The sequence below is a fragment of the Pocillopora verrucosa genome, chromosome 3 (assembly GCF_036669915.1).
Source record: "Pocillopora verrucosa isolate sample1 chromosome 3, ASM3666991v2, whole genome shotgun sequence".
Classification (NCBI taxonomy): Eukaryota; Metazoa; Cnidaria; class Anthozoa; order Scleractinia; family Pocilloporidae; genus Pocillopora; species Pocillopora verrucosa.
Genome location: NC_089314.1, coordinates 26,255,980 through 26,282,778, shown reverse-complemented (window position 1 = coordinate 26,282,778; position 26,799 = coordinate 26,255,980). Strand labels below are relative to the sequence as shown.

At 36.7% G+C, this 26,799-nt stretch overlaps 2 protein-coding genes across 2 annotated transcripts; both read right to left on the bottom strand.

The window, feature by feature from the left end:
• Window positions 1-529: 529 nt before the first annotated feature.
• On the bottom strand, window positions 530-2,436 carry LOC131800252 (microfibril-associated glycoprotein 4-like). The gene is made up of 4 exons (XM_066164440.1): window positions 2,188-2,436; window positions 1,961-2,078; window positions 1,265-1,648; window positions 530-795 (listed from the first exon to the last, which is right to left on the bottom strand). Exons 1-4 carry the CDS (start codon window positions 2,398-2,400, stop codon window positions 530-532), a joined length of 981 nt encoding a protein of 326 aa, XP_066020537.1. The 5' UTR covers window positions 2,401-2,436.
• A 6,550-nt stretch (window positions 2,437-8,986) lies between these two features.
• LOC131773867 (microfibril-associated glycoprotein 4-like) lies at window positions 8,987-11,047 on the bottom strand. The gene is made up of 5 exons (XM_066164203.1): window positions 10,835-11,047; window positions 10,592-10,709; window positions 10,437-10,439; window positions 9,890-10,273; window positions 8,987-9,551 (listed from the first exon to the last, which is right to left on the bottom strand). The coding sequence occupies exons 1-5, from the start codon at window positions 11,045-11,047 to the stop codon at window positions 9,286-9,288; spliced, it is 984 nt and encodes a 327-aa protein (XP_066020300.1). The 3' UTR covers window positions 8,987-9,285.
• Window positions 11,048-26,799: the final 15,752 nt, after the last annotated feature.

The following is a 26,799-nucleotide window of genomic DNA, read 5'->3' as shown; positions in this document are numbered from 1 at the left end:
ATGATCATACAAGCCATTGAGATTCGAGGATGACTCTTGTGAGTACCTCAGACCCACCTAAAATTTATGGAGACAGGGTCTTTTCAGCCGCTGCCCCCAGGCTATAGAATGTCTCACCCATAAAAATTCAATTGAGTCTATTAGTTTAAGTTTTTTGAGAAAATATTAAAGACACATTTTTTCAGAGCTATTTATGATTAACTGTCAATTTCCAACTATGAAAAGGAGCTTTTACATGTATCATTATGTAGATTAAGTCATTATTACTATTATGATTATGATAATGATTATGATTGTGATTATTATTATTATTATTATTATAATTATCGGTTAACTGGTCGATTCTACAGAATCAACTATTCCTATTTTGAAAAACACGTAGAAAGATTAAGCATGAAAAACCTGAACAACATTTCGCTAAGCTTCAATTTAAGAGTGATTATTACATGCTGAATAGACTTGATCCAGACACTGGTGTTTTTTTATTAAAGTTGGTGCTGTATCATTGTTGTGCCATAAACATGACAGTTCAGAAATCCACTGGTCTTATTTTCATCTCAGTTCTCTTTAGAGAGTAACGATATCCTTTCCAGTCAATCCAGTGCACTCCAGAAGAATCGGAGGCGTGACTGCCGGGAAAATAAAAACCATTGAGATTCGCTTTGTGACAAGTGTTGTACCACCAGGCTCCTTTGAACTGAATGGCGCAGTTTTGACCTCCCTTATTGTCATTATCTTGATCTCTAGTGGTGAATGGCAAACCGCGATGATAAGCAAGAGAGTCACCAGAATTTCCTGAAAAAACGAGCCGCTTTATGAGTATTACGTTTGACCAACAATGAGCCGTTTGTAATTCAAAAGAAATCTTGAAATATCGGATAAGTATAATTCAACAATAACAAAATAAAGTAAAAGTATTCTTAGTAATATCTATGATTCATGCCGAAGATTCTAGGGATTGAATCGCTAACTGTGATAACGCTAATAAATATTTTACCGAGGCATTCATCAGAGTTAAACTAGTCCGTCAGGTTAACTGCGCATGATCCACCGGCGAATACCTTTGGACTTATCAACGTCCGGTATGCCCTGTCCAGGATCGCACATCGATGAGCTGAGCTTACGCACTCTTTTGTTCTCCAAAGCTATTGATTTAAAATACGCTAAGCATATTTACATTACTCAGCACTCTCCTCCTCCCCCTCCCCCTTCCCTTCTCCCTCTTAGAATGACTAGAATAGAAGCGACGGAATGACAGTTCTACCTGAATAAGAACCAAGGAGCAGCTTGTACTTGTCTTTCTCACTCATAACACCAAACATGTTATATTCAGCATATCGAGTATTCCCTTCAAAGTCTTCCAAGTCCACACGCAGCATGCTGTTATTATCTGAGGTCAGCCGGTGAATCTTGTCCAGTCCCAACCAAAATTCACTTTTCAGGTCACCAAAGCCATGTTTGTAGTCATTCCAGTAGCGGTAGAAATCAACCGAGCCGTTCAGTCTTTTCTGGAACACTGCCCACCCACCACCGGCTGTTGTTTGGTCACAGAATACATCAAAGGCAGGCAGATTATCAGGTTTGATGGTGTACACGCCGTCAATTGGTTTACCCGCGGATTTGTAGATTTCTGCGCAGTTCCTTTTGACTAAAAATCAGAAAATAGAAATAAACAAAAAAACAAACAAAACGCACACTTCAAATTGATTAGATGTTGAGTGCTTTTTGTTGCTTTCCTGACTGTTGCTCTGACTGATAAAATTCTGTACATTAACTAGTACCGTTTCTTTTTCCTTAATATCTACCAGTTATATTCATGTAAAGTTACAATAATAGGATTTTCTTTTTTAGCTTTACTTAAGAGGTTAATATTTTGTTCTTGAAGTCAAGTTTGGGGCTCAAGTGAGTAACTCCTCGCGTACTAAACGAGAGACTAGCCCACACAATCCAGCCATTTCACCTTCAACTTGGCAGGTTTCTCCGGTGAATCTTTCCCGACAGACACAACGGAAACCTTTGTAGGTGAATCCAGCTTGACAGGTGCCACTGTTTAAGCATGGGCTGCTGCTGCATGGATTCTGTTGACAAAACAAGGTAAATTATGATGCAGATCTTCCTTATGTCAAAAATAAGATCACTTTAGCCTAAGAAAATGAGCCAATCTCTTCTACCACCTAAAATTCGTACCTCGATTGCAAGATATGTGTAACTCAGATTGTTCACGAGAAGAAATGGAGCATGGTTTTCCTCCGTGGCGTTATTCAACTCGCATTTTTGGTTTCCTCCTACAACAGGTCCAACATTGATGGACACACAATTAGGCTCCATCAAACACATTGTTTTGCAGCTCCCTTCGTTTGGCACCTCTGCAATTTTGATCGCGTGATTTTTCATGGCCATGTTCGGTATTGGGTCCTTGAATTTGATGAGTCGCCTATCATCGTCTGTGGCAGGCAAAACAAATACATCATTTAGTTTCCACTTACTCGAGATAATTTCTTATTTTCATCGATGAAAAAGGCACATTAAACAACTTTATTTCAAAACTTTACAGCATGAGAACCCTGACGAATTTTCCCTAAAGGTGATTCTCATCTCTTGAAAATTCAACGTAACTGGGAGGCTTTCATTACCAAAAATTAATCTTTGATTGTGAATTCATGAGCCAAAAGAAAATATTAAAAAAATATCAAGAATATTTTCATAGCGTTCATTAACGCACCGCTATATCTGTGAATCGTTTGTTTTAATTCATCATTTTAAGCTTTTTTTAAAAATTTTACCTTTTTTTGTATCTCTATTCCATACTATAATAAAGTTCGGATATAACGCGCGCTGTCATTGGTTGAAAGAGTGTGCTCTATGAGAGTATAGAGCATAGAGCTGAGCTTAAGCTGTCGCGCCATCTGCGAAATTGGACTATGTCCGACCTTTTTCAGGACTTTTCCTTAGCTTTTTTTTTTTTTTTGTTAATTAAAAGCGATATTTTGAAACAAGCGAGCCGGCAAGTAGCAACAGAACAACCAAACAAAGGTTTATAAACATGCCAGGCGCCGTAATTGACGTTTTTGTAAGGTGAGCAGAGACGAAAATCCTCAAAGAGAAAACGAAATGGACAGTCCGAGTTTTGAAGGTTTTCACGCTCAGTTAGATTGCAAGCGAATAGTAATAAAAATCAAACACAGCTAACACTCGTATAGTATATAAAGTTCGAGTTCAAAAGCAAAACGGAACAAAACAGGAATGATTAAAAATATAGCCAAAGTGGCATAACTGTTATAATTCATGCTAATCATGACGGTGTCAGAGCGACTGCGATTATGCTAAGGTCCAACGTGGCTAGCTCGGAGATCGCCAGTGAAGCAAGCCTCAGAAATTACATCGACCGCTCTGACGTCCTTTCCGATGTGTTGAGTGGTGAAGGCCACATTAGTTACTGCAACCGAGTTTTGCGGCTCAGTCATCTCGAGCAATCTTCCAGTTCCGGTGAATTCGTCTCTCATTCATTCATGAAATTCGCCTTGAGCAGTTTGTTTACTATTTATCATGTGAAAAAACGTGCGTGTTTTTGTGAGCCACAATTCGGCCAGATTTCACGGAACATTTCACCTCCACTTAGAGACTAAAAAACTTCTGGCAAAAGTGTGAGATTCGACCTGCCAAACTATTTAAGTTTGTAAACAATTGCAGAATGTGAACTTTGATGGTTTGACATTTCTGAAAGCTTTAGTCTTGTACAGCCAATCAGATATTTGAACTGTTATAACAACGATTCTGATTGACTTATTGTACTACGTCTCGTGTTTCTCCCTACACTTCTTTCGTGCTCGAACCGCTTCGTGCGTGCTTTACAACAGAACAGAAAATACAGTCAAGTCTTCTGTATTTGTTAAATAGAAGAAATTTTGAGTTAGATAAAGCGGATTGTCTGCTTTAAGGTTATTTACTTTGATCAGCAGGTAGCATATGTAGTTCATGTAATTGTTTTGAGGAAACAACACCAGAAAGATGAGACACAAGAAATTTAAAAAGGGATTTATACTCACCGGTGCAACAGAAGCATGGTGGGAGAATAATTTCAAGGAAGATATAGAGAATAACAATGATCTGCTGAAGAGAAATCTTGAACTGCATCGCTATAAATAAATAATTGTAAATTCAAGGTAATCAGTATAATAGTGAGCGTCCCAAAATATAACCTTCCTGTTTTCCTGTAAATTTGAATGTTGACAAATGTTACGCAGTTGTCTGCACTAGAGTATTTTTAAATTCTTACTCTATCTTGTAAATTTCATCTTATTCTTATAGGACCTAATATTTCATAAAGCTTCGAAGATGAATGAGCTTGCGGCAGTTAAGTTAAGAGCAAGAAACAAATTTTTGCAGACTTGCTACCGACAAAGATGTCAGATCACTTCTGAAAATACAAAATGTGAACAATTTATTATGATAACTTGCGGCAATCAAGTTAAGAGCAAGAAACAAATTTTTGTAGACTTGCTACCGACAAAGATGTCAGATCACTTCTGAAATACAAAATGTCAACAATTTATCCTTTTTTATCTCAAAATGTTCTTCACTACGATAGAACAGCATTGCACATTATTAATATGAAGATTAACTTTGACCAGAAGGGTGTGACAGAATGTGAAATATCGTGTGGCTGAATTGACAGAAATTTACTCAAAATTTTTCTTAATCAATTCTACAATCAACGCATTTGGTCTGAGCAAGAAAGGCTTGGTCTAAGAAATATAGACAAGTAGCTCATTGAGATGTTTCTTACCTTCTGAGCGAAAAAGTATTTTTCCGTACTTGGTTTTGTTCTTGAGGGTATCAATAATGAAAACTTTATGGTGTCGTGCTTTTCTTCAATTTATAGAACTGTTTGAACCTCTGTAACTATGGTTACAAAACAAAACCGCTGTTTTAGTGATATGTGTTATTACAGGTTATGACAGGTCTACGTTTTTCAGTTAAAAATTTATGAAAATATGTCAGAATTTTTAGAACTACACAACGTGTGGCATTTTCCTCACAAAAAACTCACGTACATAGATGTTGTCAGTGGAACCGTTATCTGTTTCTTCCTCTCCCTACGCTTTGGTATTCAATTTGGCTGGCGTTTCGTCCTGAAAACTGCATATGAGTGTCAAATTTAAGTTTCAGCTGCTCGTGTGGCGGAGAAAAAATAAAGTTTCGTAAGACGGCCATAATATTTAAAAGCAATATATGCGATAGATTATCTGAAGTGAAAGTCTACATTTTCTGGGGTCGTTTCGTTTCAGTCGTTTTACTTGTTTCGTTTAGGTCGTTTCGTTTTGCTGTTTCGGGTCTTGGTACATGCCGAAATTATAAACGATATCACCACAAACTAAACATTTCGACTTAATATCTGTCTGCTGAAAAAACTGATCTTACTAGAAAGTGCCCAGAAACTTAGGAAAAAATGGCGATAAAATGCAAGGGGTACATGACGACTTTGAGGTTTCTTTTTTTCACTCAAGAAGCCATAGGCCTGCTTAACGATAAAATATACAGTGTTACAGAGAATGTGATATACTGTTACAAGTAAGCGTTGTACGATACTGTAATTCTCATCGTGCGCGAAAACCTCATTTGCAGTAGGGGACTCTTGTTAAAAGAGGTTGTTATTAACCACAAGGTACCTTAGTTCTAATAACTGAGTTGACAATGCAAATGATCTCCATAAAGGGTTTCTAAGGCTACCATTTCGAACGCCCCTCAACAGAGCTTTATTAATAACATCATTTTCATCGTCGCTCGACATAATTCCTGTGAATACGTTGACCCTCGTGCAAAAAATGGAAAGTAGCTAACAAATATATTTCTTACCTTCTGACTGACAAAATGTTTGTTGTACTTGATATTGTGTTTGGGTATGTCATGAGTGGTGAACATAAACGCCACAGGCCTTCTTCCTGTTCAGCTGTTCTACTTATTTGTAGTCATCAGATCACTGCTTTTGTGTTAACTGTGGATGACTGGTTTTCTCTAAATAACATTGTAGAAGTATAATACTCAATGAAATACCTCAATAAGAGTCCTGCAAACAAAGCTACAAATGATGAGATGAGATCAATAATTGTAGGAACCCAAACACAGTGAGACAAAGTCTCGAAGGAAATCTGAAAGAAGACGTTGACGTTGGCTGCTTTACAAAAAACACTCTTTTTGTAGAGTCTAGTAAAATATTAAAAAAGGGGTCGCAATTGCGCATCTGCATCAGATAAGCACTCGTTTTTTACGAGCGGTCTCGCGTGATATGAGAATTAAGAGGAGGGTACGTTTTAAAATAGATAAACCTCCTTCTGGCTTGCTGGTATTTCGGCTGATATTGTCCTTGGCTGAAAGACTGTCATAAAAACGTCACATTTTCCCTCGAAGCTTTGCTTCTCGGCCAAATATTTTTTTTAATTTTTGGACAATATATCAGCCGTGGACATTATCAGCCGATTTACCAGCCGCCCGAATGGGTTTATTTACTAATTACTTGTATCTCAAAAACAAGCAGAATGTTAAGGCCGTCGGAAAAATCTTCAAACGGCCGTCAAAGGATACGGTCATTGTTCCAAACATTTAAACCACGAAAATACCGTATAAGGGGTCTTTCTTTTTCTATTAAATTAAAGTGAGGGTCTAAAATACCCCAGAAAATATCAGTGGCTAAAAAAGTGGTGTCGTGCCATCGTTAATAAAACTATTTTAAGTGCTGTAATCATGGTTACAAAACAAAATATGTTTAATAAGCGATGAACGGAAGCGCTTTAGTTTTTCTTCCTAATCATACGTTCCAAGTGTAGGCATTCATCAGTTCATGGTTTTCGTCTTTTATATTTTTGATAATCCAGCACAAGGTTTTTGAAAAGTGCCCGAAAGTCAAATCCTATGAAAAAGCCGTAAATGATTAGATGTGAATGATAATTGTTGGAACACAAACGCAGTAGAATTGACAATAGGAAACATAAATATTTCTAGTTTAAGATCGTGTTTGCCTAAAATCTTTTGCTTTTTTAGCTGGTGGCTTTCTCTCAGGCAACCAGGATGAAGAAATGATACAGCAAAACGAAACATGCGAAACCACCCGAAATGACCAAAGCAAAACGATCGAAACAAAACGAACCTAACGACCAAAACGAACGACCGATATGACCCAAAAATATACATAAAATAACACGGGGGGGGGATCTAGGGAAGGCCACATAAAGCACAGTAGTCTATGGTCAAAGGTAGGGACCATCTTTGAATTGTACGTCCTCGATGTCAGAATAGGGTAATTTTGTTTTCCAAATAAGTGAGAAGTTCTTCTCAGTGCCATCGCCTGAGATAATATTTCTTGTCGTTCTCATCATATATTCCATGTAGAATTTTTGTGCTTCTCAGAACAAGTTTTATTGCGTGGGGAGCCCGCCAGTTCGAACGACATTTCAACCTTACCTGTTCTTAAAGTGTTCTGACTTCCGGTTCTCTGTTACGACTCTACTTCCGGTTATTATACTTTCAATTATCGGATGATACTCCAACATCACGTCTGACCATACGTTTTATGACTGGCATCCTATTTTATACAAACCCAAACACAAGAGCCAGCTCGTAGGCTAAACAGACGGCGGTAAGAGGTCTTATATCCTGAGAGACACCGCCGGTAATCGGCTTTCATTGAATCCGTGCTGACCCTTAAGAATGACTACTACTTAATTTCTCCTTACATTGTTACCCCTGAATCAAACATTAAGGTCATGAGAAAAAAAGAAATGACCAACAACTAAAGAAGCTCTTGATCGTTAAACAAATTCTCCCTGTCATCAGCTGAGGAAATGTATAGAGCGCAGTATGGAGAATATGCATCCTGATGTTAGGGTGTAAAGGGTGAAACGGGGGTGAATCGTTTGAAAAATTTCTTGCTTTCACCAGAGACATGAATTTCAGAGCGTGGATGGTGGCAACCTACCTGCAGATTCCTCGGTACTTGGGACGTGCACCTAAAGATGTGGACAAACTCACGTCTAAATTCAAAACTTTACACGAGTTGGACGCCATAGCCGCAGAACGAGCCAAAAGAACGGTCTCCGTTTCTTGATTACGTTCCCCATCGCATTGAAATTGTCAAAAAGCGAAAACTTTTATGTATCATAGATTTTAATCATTTATACGTAAACAAAGCTGTAAGGAGTTCTCCTTCAGCCTGCAAACCAATGATCACAAGCGATCCAATGGGCTCGATATATTAAAATTCTAAAATGGCTTCGAGGCTAGGGGGAATAAAACAAAACATATTTCACCTACTCATCCTTACATTTATTATTTCTACAAACTCACTTTGTAACATAATCACCTGATGAGCCGTATCTACAAACTGGACCTTGGGCGTGACAATGTGTACTTATGATTAAAATTGCAATATGTTTATCAATAGCAGTGCAAGGTATTTACTTTAACAAAAGCTAAGGAAATACAAATAAAAGCAATATATGAAGCAATTTAGAATCATCGACATTACGTTACTGCATTCCAGTGTACACTAGAACTTGAAATATTTGTTTTTCTGATAGCGTTCTTCAGAGTCAAAACATTGGGTAATTGTTTGGAGTTTCGTTATAGAAATCAAAGGGAACTAGAACTGAATCAGCGACTGGGTTTATTCTTGATATTGACTTTGAAAAATGAAGGCTGTGTGATCGCTTTGTGTTCCGTTAAGTGAAAAGACGAGTAAAAAATTTAAAGAATCAAAACTTGTATAACCGAGATTGTAGGAGCATAGCAGGCGTGATGGCCATGATGATACAAGCCATTGAGATTCGAGCATAACTCTTGAGAATACCTCAGACCCACCTAATATTTTATGGAGACAGGGTCTTTGCAGCCGCTGCCTCCAGGCTATAGAATGTCTCACCCATAAACCTTAAACTGAGTCTATCAGTTTCTGTTTTTTGAAGAAGAATTGAAGACGCATTTTTTTCTGAGCTACTTATGATTCACTGTCAATTTCCAACTATGATAAGGAGCTTTTTGCATGTTCCGTTATATAGATCAAGTCATTATTACTATTATGATTATTATTATCATCGATTAACTGGCCAATTTTACAGAATCAGCTATTCCTATTTTAAAAAACACGCACAAAGAAGCAAGAAAAACCTGAACAGCATTTCGCTAAGCTCCAATTTAAGAGTGATTATTAAATGCTAAATAGACTTGATCGAGACACTGGTGTCTTTTGTTAAAGTTGGTGCTGTATCATTGCTGTGCCATAAACATGACAGTTCAAAAATCTGCTGGTCTTATTTTCATCTCGGTTTTCTTTAGAGAGTAATGATATCCTTTCCAGTGATACCAGTTCACTCCATCAGCAAAGGAGGAGTGATTGCCACGAAGATATAAACCATTGAGATTTGAGTAGTGACAATGCTCGTACCACCAGGCTCCTTTGAACTTAATGGCGCAGTTGTATTCTCCCTGATTGTCATTATCTTCATCTTTAGTGGTGAACGGCCAACCGCGTTGCCTAGCAAGAGAGTCACCAGAATTTCCTGACAAAATGAGCCGCACTATGAGTATTACGTTTGACCAACATGCAGCAATGAGTAGTTCGTAATTCAAAAGAAATCTTGAAATATCAGATAAGTATAATTTAACGATAATGATACCACTAAACGTGATAATGCTAATAAATATGTTTGCCGAGACAAAGCGACGAAATGACAGTTCTTATCAACGTCCGGAATGCATTATTCAGGATTGCATATCGATGAGCTGAGATTATTGACGTAAAAGACGTTAACCATATTTACATTACTCAGCACTCTCCTCCCCCCCCCCCCCCCATCTTTGAATGACTAGAATAGAAGGGACGAAACGACAGTTCTACCTGAATAAGAACCAAGGATCAGCTTGTATTTGTCTTTCTCACTCATAACACCAAACAAGTTATACTCGGCATAAGCTGTGTTCCCTTCAAAGTCCTCCAAGTCCACACGCAGCATGCTGTTATTATCTGAGGTCAGCCGGTGAATCTTGTCCAGTCCCAACCAAAATTCACTTTTCAGGTCACCAAAGCCATGTTTGTAGTCGTTCCAGTAGCGGTAGAAATCAACTGAGCCGTTCAGTCTTTTCTGGAACACTGTCCAACCACCACCGGCTGTTGTTTGGTCACAGAATACATCAAAGGCAGGCAAATTATCAGGTTTAATGGTGTACGCACCGTCAGTTGGTTTACCCGCGGATTTGTAGATTTCTGCGCAATTCCTTTTGACTGAAAATCAGAAAAAACAAACAAACAAAAAAATAAACAAAACGCCCACTTTAAATGCTTTGGATGTTGAGTGCTTTTTGTTTGCTTTTCTGACTGTTGCTCTGACTGATAAAACTTGATTCTAAACATTAACTAGGACCATTTCTTTTTCCTTAATATCTACCAGCTATATTCATGTAAAGTTACAGTAATAGGCTTTTCCTTTTTAGCTTTACTTCAATGGTTAATATTTTGTTCTTGAAGTCAATTTTAGGACTTGAGTGAGCAACTCCTCGCGTACTACACGCGTGAGTGGCCCACACAATCCACTCATTTCACCTTCAACTTGGCAGGTTTCTCCAGTGAATCTTTCCCGACAGACACAACGAAAACCTTTATAGGTGAATCCAGCTTGACAGATGCCTTTGTTTAAGCATGGGCTACTGCTGCATGGATTCTGTTGACAAAACAAAGAAAGCTTTTTTTCAGACCTTCCTTATGTCAAGAATAAGATCGCTTTAGCCTTAGAAAATGAAACAATCTCTTCTACCATCTTAGTTTCGTGAGAATGTGAAATGTTACCTCGATTGCAAGATATGTGTAACTCGGAGTTTTCACGAGAAGAAATGGAGCATAGTTTTCCTCCGTGGCGTTATTCAACTCGCATTTTTGGTTCCCTCCTTCAACAGATCCAATATTGATGGATACACAATTAGGCTCCATCAAACACATTACTTTGCAGCTCCCTTCGTTTGGCACCTCTGCAATTTTGATCGCGTGACTTTTCATGGCCATGTTCGGTATTGGGTCCTTGAATTTGATGTGTCGACTATCGTCGTCTGTGGTTGGCAAAACAAATACATCATTTAGTTTCCGCTTACTCAAGATGATTTCCTTTTTCCACGAATGAAAAGGCACATTAATCCCCTTTATTTTAAAAATTTACGGCATGAGAACCCTGACGAGTTTTCCCTAAAGGTGATTCCCATCTCTTGAAATTCAACGCAACTGACATGGGAGGCTTTCATTACCAAAAATTAATCTTTGATTTTGAATTCATGAGCGGAAAGAAAATATTTTAAAAAATATCTAGAATATTTTCATAGCTTTCATTACCACACCATCGTTGTGAACCATTGATGCGTATGTGGTGAGGTCTTTTTTTAATTTGACTTTTTTGTATCTTTTATTCCATAATAGAAGACATTTTGAGTTAGATAAAGCGGATTGTCTGCTGAAAGATTATTTGCTTTGATCAGCAGGTAGCATATGTAGTTCGTGTAATGGTTTTGAGGAAACGACATCAGAAAGACGAAACGAAAGAAATTTAAAAAGGGATTTATACTCACCGGTGCAACAGAAACATGGTGGGAGAATAATTCCAAGGAAGATATAGAGAATACTAATGATCGGTTGAAGAGAAAACTTGAACTGTATCGCTATAAATAAATGATTGTAAATTCATGGTAAAAAATTTAATGGTGAGCGTCCCAAAATATACACCTACCTGTTTTCCTGTAAATTTGAATGTTGTTGACAAATGTTAGGCAGGTGCTCGGCATTATTTGCTAGCTTTGTCTACTTAAAGGGACTCTTAATTAGCATAACATTTCGAAGGCAAATACTTCGTTCGGTTTTGTCATTGGTCTAAAACACGTTGTAATGCTAACAGACTTGTGTCATTCCTTGCACACAAAAAAAAAGCATAGTATGAGTTACTTCATATTACATATTCATTTTCGAAAGTGAGTGACAGCTGCAAAAGGCGAAAAAAGAGGAAAATAATAGACCGTTGTTGTTTGTCTGCATTGGAGTATTTTTAAAATTTTTACTCCACCTTGTAAATTTCATCTTATTCTGATAAGCCATAATATTCTACAAAGTTTCGGGAAGAACGAAATAGAGCACATCATCCTTACCGGAGGTAACAGGAGGTTATCAATATGTTTATTTTCAGCCTGTTTAACTTTGAACTTGCGAAAGTTAAGTTAAGAGCAAGAAACAAATTTTTGCAGAATTGCTACCGACAAAGATGTCAGATCACTTCTGAAATACAAAATTTTAGCAATTTATCTTTTTTTTATCTCAAACAATTCTCCAGCACGATAGAACAGCATTGCACATTATTAACATGAAGATTAACTTTGTAGCAATTTTAAATCGAAGAATGCGATAAAATGTATGTAAAGTACAGAGGCCTAAGTTTTTTATGGCTCGTTTTGCTCGTGGTAGTTGAGCATGGTGATTAGCACTAAACATCACCCGATATTATCTTAGTAAGACAGGTCGCAAGTATTCTATGACTTACGGATGGCATTTGAGAAGTTCAACCTAATAAATTTCAAATTTGTAACAACTTTGACTAGAAGAATATGACAGAATGTGAAATATCGTGTGGCTGAATTGACAGAACTTTACACAAAATTTTTCTCGATCATTTCTGGAATCAGCGCAATTGGTCTGAGCAAGAAAGGCTTGGTCTAAGAAATATAGATAAGTAGCTCACAGAGATATTTCTTACCTTCTGAGCGAAAAAGCGTTTTTCGTATTTGGTTTTGTTCCTGGGGATATCAATAGTGAAAACTTTATGGTGTCGAGCTTTCCTTTAATTTATAGAACTGTTTGAACTTCTGTGACCATGGTTAAAAAAGAAAACCGCTGTTTTATACGCCACAGTCCTTGTTCCTGTTCAGCTGTTCTTATTGTTGTTAGTCATCTGGTCAAAGCTTTTGTGTTTAAATCTAAATGACCGCGGAGTCTCATCTTACTACAACTTGATATGTCAGTCAATGAATTACTTCAATGAAAATCCAGTAGAATGTTTTGAAAAACTTATATGGCAAGTCTAACTCTTAAACAAAGCTACAAATTATTTGGTCAAAACACCTTCGGCGGGACATGTAAGAAGTTTTAGAACTACACAATGTTTTCCTATTTTCCCTGGAGATGATTAAAGTGCTATGACCGGTTTTGTGTCTTTCAAATTGAAAATTTATGAAAATATGAATTTTTAGAATTACACAACGTGTCGCATTTTCCTCCGGAGTTAACCACGGTGTTACATATAAGGTTATGATTTTCCAATTCAGAATGCATCTTGCTTAAAATGCTCTCGTCGAAATTACTCTTATTTTCCCAAGCAACCAGGATGAAGAAATGATATCATGAAAATTAATGACATTTACTAAAACCCGAAACAGCGAAACGAAACGAAACGAAACGAGCGAAACATGCAAAACCACCGAAATGACCAAAACAGAACGATCGAATTGAAGCGAACCTAACGACCAAAACGAAACGACCGAAACGACCAAAATAGTAAAAAAAAAAATTAATAAAAATAAAATGAATGCCCAGAGGTTTCAGGCGTCAGTCGTCATATTCATCTCGTTTAGATTATGGTCTACTCCTGATCTACCTCACGGAACAATTAAGTTATCTCTCTATTACCATCAGCTTGACGTGTGGCGTTGAGGGAACCTGTTGTTCTCCAAAAGCGAGTATTACGTCTAATCTACTTTGTTGATAGAAAAGAACATGCAATCCCCTTATCTGTAAAAGCGAAAATTCTGCCTATCACCTACTTATATTATGAGCTGCTCGATGTTCATAACGACAGTGAACCTTCTAACATCAAGAGACTTTTTACGAGAACTTCAAACATCCCTACATATACTACTCGCTCATCAACGTCACAACTCTTTCGCGTTAAGCACTCTAAGCTTAAAATGCAAAAAAAAGCCTTTTCGCGTGTTGGTGTCAAAGTCTGAAATAAGATGCCTAATGAATACAAAAATTTGTCAAAGAAATCCTTCGAAAAGGAAACAAAAAGAGTTCTTCTCAATATTCTAGATTCTTAGAAGATTCTTATGTGGAGCCTGATGAGATAATGCTAAAATTCAAACAGCAAAATTGAATCAAATTGAACCAGTTCTACAATATTTTTCGTGCACTTAAAAACGCTAAGACTTTTTCTACTTTACAATGAACATCTGCCATTTTCCTTTTTTTCTTTTTTTGCGTATCTTTTCGTCCTTTTATGTTATATTTCTTCATTTCCGTTTTATTTCCAGTGTGATTAAATTAAGTCAGTAAAGAAAATAATTAATTAATCAATAAATAACCAAATTTGACCCGCCTCGATTAGCATTTGCTATCTGCGGGTCAAAGGAATATCTTGTAAAGATGAAAGAAAATGAAAAATAAAAGTGAAGTGAAGTGAAGTGAAGTGAAGTGAACCTTCTTGAAAAAAAAATCAATAAAAAGGTCACGTACAAAGATGTTGTCAATGAAACTGTTATCTGTTTCTTCCTCTCCTCACGCTTTGGTATTCAATTTGGCTGACGTTTCGTCCTGAAAACTACATATAAATGTCAGATTTTACTTTCAGCTACTCGCGTGGTGGATAATATTACGGCCATAATATTTAAAAACCTTAAATGCGAGAGAATATCTGAAGTGAAATCTACATTTTCTACGGTCGTTTTAGTTTTGCTGTTTGGGGTCTTAGTACATGCCGAAATTATCAACGATATCAGTCACAAACCAAACATTTTGACTCAATATCTGTCCGCTGACAAAACTGATGTCACTAGAAAGTGCCCAGAAACTGAGGAAAAATGGCGATAAAGTGCAAAGGGTACATGTCGACCTTGAGGTTTTTTTTTCCCAGGAAGCCATAGGCCTTAGTAATGATAAAATATACAGCGCTGTACGATACTGTACTTCTCATCTTGCGCGAAAACCTTATTTGTAGTAGGGTACTCTTCTTAAAAGAGGCTGTTATTAACCACAAGATAAATTAGTTCTAATAACTGAGTTGAAAACGCAAATGATCCCCATAAAGGGTTTCTAAGGCTACCATTTCGAACGCCCCTCAACAGAGCTTTATTAATAACATCATTTTCATCGTCGCTCGACATAATTCCTGTGAATACATTGACCCTCGTGCAAAAAATGGAAAGTAGCTTACAAATATATTTTCTTACCTTCTGACTGACAATATGTTTGTTGCACTTGATATTGTGTTTGGGTGTGTCAGAAGTGAAAGTCGTGTCTTGTTACCCTCCAGAGAAGTGTTTGAAGTGCTGTAACTATAGTTACAAAACAGAATGATTTAATGAGTGTTGAACATAAATGCTACAGACCTTCTTCCTGTTTAGCTGTTCTACTTATTTGTAGTCATCAGATCACTGCTTTTGTGTTAACTGTGGGTGACTGGTTTTTCTCTAAGTAACACTGGACAAGTATAATAGTCAATGAAATTCATCAATAAGAGTCCTGCAGAGTAGTTTTGAAAAAAGCCGGCAAGTCTAACTCTAAAACAAAGCTGCAAATTATGAAATGAGATCAGTAATTGTAGGAACCCAAACACAGTGGGACAAAGTCTCGAGCGAAATTTGAAACAAGCCTATGACGTTATAATCAACCATTAATTTTCGCGCCAGTATATTGGCTACTTTACAAAAAACACTCTTTTTGCAGAGTCTAGTAAAATATTAAAAAGCTGGTCGCAACCACGCATCCGCATCAGATAAGCACTTGTTTTTTTACAAGCGGTCTCGCATGATATGAGAATTAAGAGGAAGGTACGTTTTAAAATAGATAAACCCCTTTCTGGCTTGCTGGTATTTCGGCTGATAAGGTCCTTGGCTGAAAGATTGTCATAAAAACTTCACATTTTCCCCCGAAGCTTTGCTTCTCGGCCAAATATTTTTTTAAATTTTTGGACAATATCTCAGCCGTGGACATTATCAGCCGATTTACCAGCCGCCCGAATGGGTTTATTTACTTATTAGTTGTATCTCAAAACAAGCAGATGTTAAGGCCGTCGGAAAAATCTTCAAACGGCTGTCAAAGGATATGGTCATTGTTCCAAACATTTAAAGCACGAAGATACCATATAAGGGGTCTTTCCTTTTCTATTAGATTAAAGTGAGGGTCTTAAATACCCCAGAAAATATCGGTGGCTAAAAAAGTGGTGTCGTGCCATCGTTAATAAAACTATTTGAAGTGTTATAACCATGGTTACAAAACAAAATATGTTTAATAAGCGATGATTGGGTGGTTGTATAACTGCTATTTTAGATTTGACACATAAATAAAGGTTGTTGTTGTTGAACAGAAGCGCTTTAGTTTTTCTTCCTAATCATACGTTCCAATTGTAGGTATTCATCACTTCATGGTTTTGATCTTTTATATTTTTGATAATCCAATACAAGGTTTTTGAAAAGTGCCCGAAAGTCAAATTCTATGAAAAAGCCGCAAATGATTAGATGTGAATGATAATTGTTGGAACACAAACGCAGTAGAATTGACAATAGAAAACATAAATATTTCTAGTTTAAGATCGTGTTTGCCTAAAATCTTTTGCTTTTTTAGCTGGTGGCTTGCATCGGAGTATTTGTGGCATTTGCGAAAATTTACCTTTGATTGGTTTTTTTCAAATCGATCGTGGAAGTACAAGAGCATATTGATATTCTCTTGTAGAAGTAGTGGTAGAAGTAGTAATTAATGGTATTAGTACTGGTAGTACCTATAAAAGTCTGATTTGAACAATTTAAAAAAAAATTGATCTTATGGTGGACAGCAGTACAATTACATCCTGTTACGCTCCTTTATACAAAGACAGACAAAGTAAATGGATATTGTAGGGAGAAGTTACATGTGAATCACTTCCGGGAGTTAAAGGGTTAAGTCCTCTGGTTTGTATGTTAAGTAATATGCAGGTTTATATCATTTCCTTGTTGTTGTTTATTATGTTCAGAAGGGAGGTGAAACCCCAAGCAATTGACGCACTTAGCCCTACATTGCACCTTGTTTGCAGAGGTTTTTTTTTTCAGCCTTTTTGAACTGCATATTTTTTCTTCTTTTACTGCACACTAAAGAAGGACTTTTTGTTTAAAGTGCTATAGATACACCTTTATTTCTGTTATCAGTAGGTAAAACACTGGTCAGAGAAACTCGGTTGGTATAATGAGTGACTGGTAAAATTTTGACTCTATTTTATTTATAACTATAGTTTGTCATGATTACATAATCATATATTGCTAACATATTCTAAATAATAATAATGAAATAAAAACTGTCACGACTTTTTTTCAAATCATTCAGTTGTGTACTTCACATAACTGTTAATAGCTGAAAATTTCCTATCTAAATCATCCATTTCTTTTCAGCAAACCGTTTTCTTGCTAAGTTTTTTCAACTTTTTCTAATTAAGTATAATAATAAGAAAATATTTTGATAATCTGTCATAAAAAAACGTCACTTCCGATGTCAACCACGACATAGCAGCTGCATGTAGCAATTCTTGTTCAGGTGAGGAATTTGCAAGCAGGCTAATAACAGAACACCAGATGAAGAGTATTGCAGTACCGTGGTTTGTAAGGAAACCAGTTTACTGTCTGGGCTTCATCATCTGAACAAGACTAGCAGTATGCAGTCAAAACATTGTGATTCGCATCAGATGTGACTGCATCCTGATATAAACAATAATATTTTGTTATTAACATTGAAGCATCAAAATTTTGCAAGACTTTTACTTCACAGGTCAGCCAATTTTTTTCGTTTTGGTAAGCTGATGGTTAAGATTTTCTCATCGAGCAACAGTACTTTAACGACAGACTGAGGAAACAGAAATTTTCAACTTTCAATTCCTGCAGGATACTCTCTATATCAGGCCATTTTACTTATTTTTTTTATCATAAAAGGGCAATACCTTAATGCCCAAAAGGACTGTCACACCAAGAGAATGGAGCAAGGGCCTTGCACTTACCCCATGCCCATTCCGATCTCCTTAGTTCTTTTAATGGACTGTTAAGGTAAAGACTGATAAGGGACCTATTTTCCAGCTGGGTCCAAAAAAACCCTCAAATCTGTAAATATTAAAGCTGAAAAATTTTCATGCTACACCATGTTAGAAAAATAGATATTTTAGAACTTTAATTTTCAACTGAATAAATATTTATATTATTTTCTTTACGCTGTGGAGCCAATCTATGTAAATTCCTCTTCCCAGCCATTCTTTAAGATGTCACGCAAGGCTCCCTGAGTGTTGCATGACATTCCAAAACCACTGCAAAGGAGATTGAACCAGACATAAACTAAGGTGCCTCTTCACTTCCTTCCAAAAATGTACCTAACGCTGAGAATCTCTCGTGGAAAGGCCTTTCCTTGCAAGTGTTAGCACCTTTTTTTCAACATTTTCTAATAAAGTATAATAATAAGAAAATGTTTTGATAATCTATCATAAAATGACGTCACTTCCGACGTGAACCATGACATAGCAGCTGCATGAAGCAATTCTTGTTCAGGTGAGGAATTTGGAAGCAGGCTGGTAACAGAACACCAGATGAAGAGTATTGCAGTATTCTGGTTCATAAGGAAACCAGTTTACTGTCTGGGCTTCATCAACTGAATAAGACTAGCAGTACGCGGTCAAAAAAATTGTGATTCGCATTAGATGTGACCACATCTGATAATAATATTTTGTTATCAACATTGAAGCATCAAAATTTTGCAAGACTTTTACTTCACAGGTCAGCCAATTTTTTTTTTGTTTTTTTTAAACTGATGTTTATTACTTTCTCATTGAACAACAGCATTTTAAAAACAGACTGAGGAAAAATAAATTTTCAACTTTCAATTCCTGCCGGATACTCTTTATTTTACTGATTTTTTATATCATAAAAGGGCAATACCTTAATACCCAACCCGACTGTCACATCAAGAGAATGGAGCAGGAGCCTTGCACTTACCCCATGCCCATTCTGATTTCCTTAGCTTTTTTAATGGGCTATTAAAGTAAAGACTAATAAGGGACCTTTTTTTCCAGCTGGTTCCAGAAAAACCCTCAAATCTGTAAATATTAAAGCTGAAAAATTTTCTTGCTACACCATGTTAGAAAAATAGATATTTTAGAACTTTAATTTTCAACTGAATAAATATTTATATTATTTTCTTTACACTGTGGTGCCAATCTATGTAAAGTCTTCTTCCCAGCTATTCTTTAAGATGTCACGCGAGGCTCCCTGAGTGTTGCATGACATTCCAAAACCACTGCAAAGGAGATTAACCCAGACATGAACTAAGGTGCCTCTTCACTTCCTTCAAAAAATGCACCTAACACTGAGAATCTCTAGCAAGTGCAAGCACCTCTTCCAAGTGTAAGCAGCGGTGAAAGTCTTCTCCACATCTTCTTCATCATTCAAATCCTCATTACTTTCATAATTCAGTTCTTGGGAGTTTTCTATTAGCATATCTCTAGTTCTAAATAATTCTTCAGGTATATATGTCAGTATTAAAGGTGAGCAACAATGAATTTCTCCAATATCAATTGGATGAGCTTCTGTGTTGAATATGTAACCTGCAGAGCCAGGATTACATGAAGGTGATTGTGTTGCTTTGATTTGTTGATCCACAGAGCCATTGCTCTGGTGAATGTAATTGTGTTCATCAAATAAAAGATATAAGTAATTGGTTGTCTCAGCTAAGAAAAAAGACTCCACTCTCTCCTCTTGCTCATGCGTTTTCACATCTTTTATCTAAAAAAATTAGTATGAAACCCAATTAGCAGGGAGAAATCCTTTTGATAAAGTATCCTCTTTAACACTTTACACATAAAAATCACTGTAGCCATATTCTATAATTCCTTCAATTTTTCCTGGAAGTAAAATAAAATTCTCAAAAATATTATATTATACCTAATATATGCTAATAAGTAAAAGCTAAACTATCTTTTAAATGTAGCCCTTAAGAAGAGAGAACGTCGCACAAGGGCCCTTTGAAAAACGTGGAACGTCAAACTCTTTCACAAAATTGCAAATAACTTAGCTTGGTAATTGGACGATCAAAAAATCACAGCGCGTGAGCAATTGTTTAAGCGAAATATGTAATGTCCAACTAACTACAAATAGTTGCATCTTTAAACACAGAGTTGAGAGAAACAAAATAAGAATACCATTGGATTATTTTCTGTTCGAATATACTCATTCTTACATTTTGTATATTAACGAAGTAATGTAGCATAATGCACTATATGAGCCCTTTTGTCTACTTAAGTGACGTTTAGTATTCATGAATAACAGAGCGATACGTAATCGTAGGTAATCATATAATACGCAGAAATTATACAACATTGATTGCAAATGAGGGGAAGTCTTCGAAGCTACAGAGCCTTTGGGGGGGATAGACAAATTCAAAATCCTTTGATCCTGCGATAAATAATGACGACCCCTGACTCTTCTTAAAGTCTTCTTGAAAGAATAACAGCGGTGTACTAACTAAATCGTTTAGTGTTTCGTGAAGCTGGTGAAAATATAAAACAAATCTTTCAAAGACTAAAATTTTATTTTTTAGGTGTATAGCAAGGGGGATTCATCCATGCCTCAATATAAAAAAATATGCAAGATAAAAATCCCATCGAAACAAAAATAGAACAATCTACACAGCCTTAGAAAGTTCAACGAACGTTCACCAAGCCGACAAACCAATCAATGTTTATTTTAGCGCGGAACAAGCTTGATCAAGTCATTAGTTTTTGCTAAGTAGGTACTTAATCACAATTATGACATAAAAATGACAGTTCAGAAATCCATAATCTTTCTAGCCTTTCCAGTTTACACAATCAGCATAGGAGGACTGATTGCTGTGACGATACTATCCATTGAGATTTAACGCATGACACGCGCTGTACCACCAGGCTCCTTTGAACGTTTCTGTGATGACCATTATCATGATCTCTAGTGGTGACTGGCCGATCATGAGGAAGAGAGGAACTAGTGTTTCCTAAGAAAACAAACTTGGAATTAACGGTAATAAAAATAATAATGAATTAAAATTCTCATAACCCTTATCAAATCATTTGCCGAGATATTTATCTCACTTGAATTGTTCCGTCGGGCTAACAGGACAAGATCCGTCGGCGAACACTTTCAGATTTAATCAACATCTAGTCTGCTCTGTCTAAGATTATTGTATTTCGGTAGGCTTAGCTTATCATTTTTTTTCCATCTTTGGAACCTATTGCTGTAAAAGAATTGAAGCTTCTTTACTTTAATTTACGCTCTCCTTCCCCGTAATAATAAAAAGGAAAAGTACCGTTATACCTCAATAGGAATCACGAATCAGCCTGCACTTCTCATTCTCACTCTTGACATCAAACGTGTTATACTCAGCATAAGCTGTGTTCTCTTCAAAGTCTTCCAAATCCACACGCAGCATGTTCTTACTTTCTGAGATCACTCGAGGATTCTTGTCCAGTCTCAACCAAAATTCACTTTTCAGGTCATCGAAGCCAAAAGCTATTTATGGAAGCTACAGCAAAGAATGGTTTACCATCTGCAGCAGTAATCATTGAATTCAAGGTCACTGCTACTAAACTAAGGTAAGTCTCCTTTAAACTTAATTGGTAAATATAGTAAGGAGATAGGTAATAAGGAAAAAGAAGATTTTGTTATTTATTTTAAACAATCGGTAAGAGACACAGTGGCATAAATTATTTTTACCCTGGACTCTGGATCAAAAGCACAGGAGACACAGTGGCCTTATCAAGTCAGTGCGCTGGACTCCAGTGAACTGATCTGACTTTATAGTGTTATGCTTTCCTTTAGAGAACTGTTTGAACTTCTGTAACTCTGGTTACAAAACAAAACCACTGTTTTATACGCCACAGTCCTTCTTCCTATCCAGCTGTTTTAATTTTTCTAAGTCATCAGATCATAGCTTTTGTGTTTAAATCTAAAGGACTGATCTCATCTTGGTACCACTGAATATGAACGTCAATAAAATACTTGATCAATGAAAATCCAGTAGAATGGTTTGAAAAAGTTATGTAGCAAGTCTAACTCTAAAACAAAGCTGCAAGATATTTGGTCAAAACACTTCAGCGGGACATGTAAAACGTTTTAGACCTAAACAGTGTTGCTCTATTTGCCCTGGAGATAATCAAAGTGTTATGACCGGTTTTAATGTCTTTCAAATTAAAATTTCATGAAAATATGAATTTTTAGAACGACGCAATGTGTCGCATTTTTCCTCCGGAGTTAGCAACGGTGATATATATATATATGTTATTTGCCGGCTGGGAGGTCCGTATGGTGAAAAACTGTGACCGAGGTCTTGAAAATGCTGCCCGAGGCCGTAGGCCGAGGGCAGCATTTTCAAGGCCGAGGTCACAGTTTTTCACCATACGGACCGACCCTTAGCCGGTAAATAACATATTTATTGTTTTTAAACTTGACAAAATTCTTTCCGAAAGAACCCGAATGATTTATGGCCGTAAATACGGCAAGATCTTCCATAGACTGAACAATTTTTGAGTGAGTAAATGGTAGTTAAAATACAGGTGATGCAAATTTAAGAGAGATGCCTCAGCGAAACATTTTCATTTCCGTAACGATAAAGGTGATTTAAAAGGCTTCCAAACAAACTTTGAAACATTATTTTTACAAGTATCTGTCACAATCTGACACCTGTCAATTAGAGAGCGCGCAAGAAAAAAAAAAGCGAAGGAACATTTGAAAACAAACAGAACTAGTTTGGCAAGGACTGTCACGACAATGTTTTCTTCAAAATCAGTTAATGATCTAACGGAAAGTATTATTCACTCTCATCGACCATTCATTCATGTACGAAGATTTACCTCTGTTCATTAAGTAAACGGCGAGGAAAGTAATTGTGAGCAAATTCAATTTTTTTATTTTGAAGTTGTGAGAGTTTGCTCGTTTGTTTGCTGTAATGGCGTGTTTAACTCTGATCTTTCCTTCACAAAAACTTAATTCGAACGGCACACTCCAACGAGACACAAGGGAATGTAATGCGGCCTTTTCTCAAAAAATTCCTTCAATTTCTGTTGTGCAATTTAAGGTACAAATTTCCAAATTGAACGGAATTGGAAAGACTCACCAGGAGCGTATATTTGTTGTAGAACTTAAATTAAAACTTCGCTCGCTCTTTCACTATGAACAAATTGCTCGAGAAAATTCAGATATTAAATGAATGAAAGTTCCATCGTTCAGTTTAACTGTAACCAAATACCTCACGTTCCAACTTTCTGGGTACTTTTTGTGAACGATTAAAATTAATTGCAGAAGGTTTTTAGGCCGCTTATCAACCAACGTAATTACACTATTGTTTATACAAATTCATTCTGAAACCAATATTTTTCTGTCAACCAAAGTGATTTGATAGAGAGAAAAGAGAGGATTCATAAGTTATTTATCGGCTTGAGGTAGTGACCGACGTGTTTGCTTAAAAATACTGCCCAGCCGGAAAACGAGGTATATTTATGAAGAATGACAACGAAAGTTGGGATGTCTCGGCGACTCACGAAAGCGTTACCGTGGCCCGTGGGCAGAGATAGGAAAATACTGACCGGGTAAAGAACCAATCAGATTGCAAGATTCGTTACCGTGCCCTCTAAAAAAACAATAAATATATGTTATTTGCCGGCTGGGAGGTCCGTATGGTGAAAAACTGTGACCGAGGTCTTGAAAATACTGCCCGAGGCCGTAGGCCGAGGGCAGCATTTTCAAGACCGAGGTCACAGTTTTTCACCATACGGACCGACCCTTAGCCGGTAAATAACATATTTATTGTTTTTAAACTTGACGAAATTCTTTCCGAAAGAACCCGAATGATTTATGGCCGTAAATACGGCAAGATCTTCCATAAACTGAACAATTTTTGAGTGGGTAAATGGTAGTTAAAATAGAGGTGATGCAAATTTAAGAGAGATGCCTCAGCGAAACATTTTCATTTCCGTAACGATAAAGGTGATTTAAAAGGCTTCCAAACAAACTTTGAAACATTATTTTTACAAGTATCTGTCACAATCTGACACCTGTCAATTAGAGAGCGCGCAAGAAAAAAAAAAGCGAAGGAACATTTGAAAACCAACAGAACTAGTTTGGCAAGGACTGTCACGACAGTGTTTTCTTCAAAATCAGTTAATGATCTAACGGAAAGTATTATTCACTCTCATCGACGATTCATTCATGTGAGAAGATTTACCTCTGTTCATTAAGTAAACGGCGAGGAAAGTAATTGTGAGTAAATTCAATCTTTTTATTTTGAAGTTGTGAGAGTTTGCTCGTTTGTTTGCTGTAATGGCGTGTTTAACTCTGATCTTTCCTTCACAAAAACTAAATTCGAACGGCATACTCCAACGAGACACAAGGGAATGTAATGCGGCCTTTTCTCAAAAAATTCCTTCAATTTCTGTTGTGCAATTTAAGGTACAAATGTCCAAATTGAACGGAATTGAAAAGACTCACCAGGAGCGTATATTTGTTGGAGAACTTAAATTAAAACTTCGCTCGCTCTTTCACTATGAACAAATTGCTCGAGAAAATTCAGATATTAAATGAATGAAAGTTCCATCGTTCAGTTTAACTGTAACCAAATACCTCACGTTCCAACTTTCTGGGTACTTTTTGTGAACGATTAAAATTAATTGCAGAAGGTTTTTAGGCCGCTTGTCAACCAACGTAATGACACTATTGTTTATACAAATTCATTCTGAAACCAATATTTTTCTGTCAACCAAAGTGATTTGATAGAGAGAAAAGAGAGGATTCATAAGTTATTTATCGGCTTGAGGTAGTGACCGACGTGTTTGCTTAAAAATACTGCCCAGCCGGAAAACGAGGTATATTTATGAAAAATGACAACGAAAGTTGGGATGTACTCGGCGACTCACGAAAGCGTTACCGTGGCCCGTGGGCAGAGATAGGAAAATACTGACTGGGTAAAGAACCAATCAGATTGCAAGATTCGTTACCGTGCCCTCTAAAAAAACAATAAATAAGGTTATGGCTTTCCAGTTTAGAATGTATCATGCAAGAAATGTTCTCATCCAGAAATGGTATACTGATGTTGTGTGGAAGGCACGTATACAGTCGTTGCAAGATTTCTTATTCATTATTACACGAGTCCGTATATATGATGTATACTGCATGAAGCAGGAAGGGTACTGATATGTTCCGTAGAAGGTTCGTGTATAGATTCTTACACTCGTGAAAGAATTATCTTTATGTCATTACAGAGGTCTGTATACTTCCTGTATATTGTAGGAAGTATGAGATGTAGATACTACTGTTGTTTCAAGGTAGGTATACGGATTCTCATTAGATTCATGACGAGATTTCAGGCCAAATACCAGTGTACACATGAATACTGTATGAAGACAGTTGTGTGCGTATTGTGGGGGCCTTAACGAGCCTTTTTTGAGCAATCTTAATGGGAAAATTCACCATTCTCGAGTATTCCTACGGGGTACGTTCAGCGTTAAAGATTTTTGCATTGATTAGGTGTGATCTAGGTGGAATCATAAAATCGTGAATTATCTCATGCTTCAATTACAAATAGCTGTTAATTCATTTCAGTATTTCCTCAGTCACGTGTTGTTTTTTCGCAGTACATGTACATGAAAAAAAACTTAATCTAACATTTGTGTTTCTCAAAAACAGTATTGCTAATAATAATGCGAAGAATGAAAGTTGAAATTCTAATTCACGAAAAGGTATAATCCAATGATTAAAAGTTGTGATTTATGTACAATTACACTATTCCTTTAACAGACACACCCACACAGAAAAGCAAACTATTCGTTCTCAAAATCACAATCGCTTCCTGAGGAGCTGTCATTATCACTTTCTTCTCCTTCTCTTTCTTCCGCTCTGGTTTCGTCAGTGGTCTCTTCATCCTCAAGTTCTCTGTTGAACCAAAAAAATGTTAGGTAAACAATGTAACAACCTTGTATAAAGGAAACAAGCATATTACGAAATTCTTCATAGCATGCAATATATAGAGACAGTGAATTTTTACACCGGTTTACATAGTTTGTACATTGTTCCGTGCTTCACTTTCATAGTTGGTACACTAAAAGTAAAAGCGACAGCATCCAATAAGGAATGTAAAGGCTAAGCAGTATTCTTACATTTCCGGAGAACCTGTGGGTGGCTCTCTTTCTACAGGCTCCCTTTTACGAGCCTTTGTTCGTTTCCACCTTTTGTTTGTTGCGTTTTCTGTCTTTTCGCTGCGCTTGTCAAGCCTAAGACAATAACAATATTATAATTAGAAAATGCCGTTGACTTGATTGAAACCGTGAAGTAAATCCAACCCTTAAAAAAAATCGGGCAAAAAAGCGCTAATAGGTGGCTAACAAATAAACTGACTTTAAAGCCTACCTGACATTTACAGTCCATCATTGCCAATAACAAGGAACAGTCTGACAATACTGGACAGTAATATTGGCAATTTGTAAGGATAAAATCATTTCCATCTTTTTTGCTATTAAAAATATCAGTAAAGAACTAAGCCTTTAGTATACTTCTTACTTGTTTATGAAAGCTTCAAGAGTTTTGCTCCTGTATTTTGGGGGCCTAGACACCCATCCTCCTTCGCCTTCATCAGTATCTGTGTCATCATCGTCACTACACATGTGCTCTTTACTAAACTTTGCGAAGGCACGGGACCCAGTCTCATCCTTCACATGAGCTTTTCTTCTCTCATATTTCTATGAGATAAAGAAAAATTTTCTTTTT